The following is a 2,500-nucleotide window of genomic DNA, read 5'->3' on the forward strand; positions in this document are numbered from 1 at the left end:
GTCTGTCTCTCTGTTCCTGTCTCTGTCCCTGCCTGCCTGTCTCTGTCTGTCTCTGCCTTCTGTCCCTGCCTGTCTGTCTCTCTGTTCCTGTCTCTGTCCCTGCCTGTCTGTCTCTCTGTCCCTGTCCCTGCCTGTCTGTCTTTCTTTCTCTCTCTACCTGTCTGTCTCTGTCTTCTGTCTCTGCCTGCCTGTCTCTCGGTCTCTCTGCCTGTCCGTCTCTCTATTCCTGTCTCTGTCTCTGCCTGTCTGTCTCTCTGCCCGTCTGTCTCTCCAGCAGTCAGGATGTCTATCACTAAGATCCATGCGAGGGAGATCCTGGACTCGAGGGGAAACCCAACGGTGGAGGTGGACCTGTGGACCGCCAAAGGTCAGCTCCGTCTTTATGAACGGATAACACACACACACACACACACACACACACACAGACACACACACAGAGACACACACACACACACAGAGACACACACACACACACCCAGAGACACACACACACACACACACACCCAGAGACACATACACACACACACACACCCAGAGACACATACACACACACACACACCCAGACACACACACACCCAGACACACACACACCCAGACACACACACACACACACACACACACCCAGAGACACACACACCCAGACACACACACACCCAGAGACACACACACCCAGAGACACACACACACACACACCCAGAGACACATACACACACACACCCAGAGACACACACACACACACACACACCCAGAGACACACACACACACACACACACCCAGACACACACACACACACACACACCCAGAGACACACACACACACACACACACACACACACACACACACACCCAGAGACACACACACACACACACACACCAGAGACACACACACACACACATCCAGAGACACACACACACACACACCCAGAGACACACACACACACACATCCAGAGACACACACACACACACACACACACACCCAGAGACACACACACACACATCCAGAGACACACACACCACACACACACACCCAGAGACACACACACACATCCAGAGACACACACACACACACCCAGAGACACACACACACACATCCAGAGACACACACACACACACACACACACACCCAGAGACACACACACACACACATCCAGAGACACACACACACACACACACCCCCAGAGACACACACACACACACCCAGAGACACACACACACACACATCCAGAGACACACACACACACACACACACCCAGAGACACACACACACACATCCAGAGACACACACACACACACACCCAGAGACACACACACACACACACACACACACAGGTATAAACACCTGTATACTGCCCTACAAAGGCAAAATGCCGTAACATCATGTTTTGAGTTAATGTCATTTTTGGGTTATTTGAGACCTCCTTTATCATGTGAATAAATATCGTGAGTCAATTTGATTGTTTTAACGAGAAAATAAAGGGCTATGACAACCGTAACATCCAAAACGCTACGAGAAACCACAGCAGAACGCCGTAACAGCCGTTACGGCTCTTTGCCTTTGTTCCGGCACGCTGAAGTTGAGTTACGGTGTTCTGACTTTGTTTAGCCAGGCTTCAAGAGAGATGTTACTGTGCCGCCGTGATGTTACTGTACTCTGGCTTCGTCATACTGTCAAAGTTTGCCGCTTTTAATTGTCACCAAACCACGTAACATACACACGACACATCTTTGAAATAAAGTGGCGATGGTTCAGATCTGTCAACGTCAGTGACAGCCCGGAGCTAGCTAAATTTAATCAGTGTCACGTAGCGCTAACGGTGATGCTGACACACCTCCTCACTTGGCGGAGCCTCACATCAGACGCCGAAAACCAATTATTAAATACACAGGCATCCTACCTTTCCATGCAATCCGATATAATCCATGGAAGATATAATCCATAGCAATGCTCGTCATCTGCTGTATCCACAACAATCCATACGTGTTTGTATTTCTTTCTTGCAGGTGTTCATGTCAGATCGTACACAAATCCATAATAGCAGCTAGTTGTCACTAACGTCCGTACAAAGTAGGCTAACCTAAATGGTCGGTCAACTCTGTCTATGTTATCTCAGAATTAAAAAGTAGTAATCCAAGTCGAGTTTGTTGACTGTGCATTGTGAGCAGTTTGGTGGCCCTTAACCCTTAACCAGGGGCGGCTCTAGGACCAGACCTTTAGGGGGGCTCAGCCCCTAATGAGAATATGACACGGATACAGTGCCTTGCAAAAGTGTTAAACATAATATATTTATCGTTAAACAATAAATATACCTTTGTATTCAATTATAATTAAATTATCTTTATTAAGAAAATATTTATTGTATTTATTCATATTGTATAATGTACTGCAAAGTAACGTATCTGTCATACTGTTTAACTGTTAGTGTTGCTGCACTATCCTGATCATTATAGCACTAAATAGGAACAACCAAACGTCTTCTATATCATTTAAAACTAATACCAT

At 47.0% G+C, this 2,500-nt stretch overlaps 1 protein-coding gene across 2 annotated transcripts in view; it reads left to right on the forward strand.

Annotated features, from left to right (window-relative positions):
- eno3 (enolase 3, (beta, muscle)) overlaps nt 1–2,500 on the forward strand; it is a 16,598-nt gene that overhangs the window by 4,662 nt on the left and 9,436 nt on the right. Inside the window, exon 2 of one of the 2 annotated variants that reach the window (XM_031313762.1) lies at nt 278–367. In XM_031313762.1, the coding sequence (XP_031169622.1) occupies nt 278–367 (90 nt within the window). Of the gene's footprint in view, nt 1–274; nt 368–2,500 lie in introns of both variants that reach the window. The other variant, XM_031313761.1, reaches the window with a different exon arrangement.

This window comes from Sander lucioperca, chromosome 17 (genome assembly GCF_008315115.2).
Source record: "Sander lucioperca isolate FBNREF2018 chromosome 17, SLUC_FBN_1.2, whole genome shotgun sequence".
Classification (NCBI taxonomy): domain Eukaryota; kingdom Metazoa; phylum Chordata; class Actinopteri; order Perciformes; family Percidae; genus Sander; species Sander lucioperca.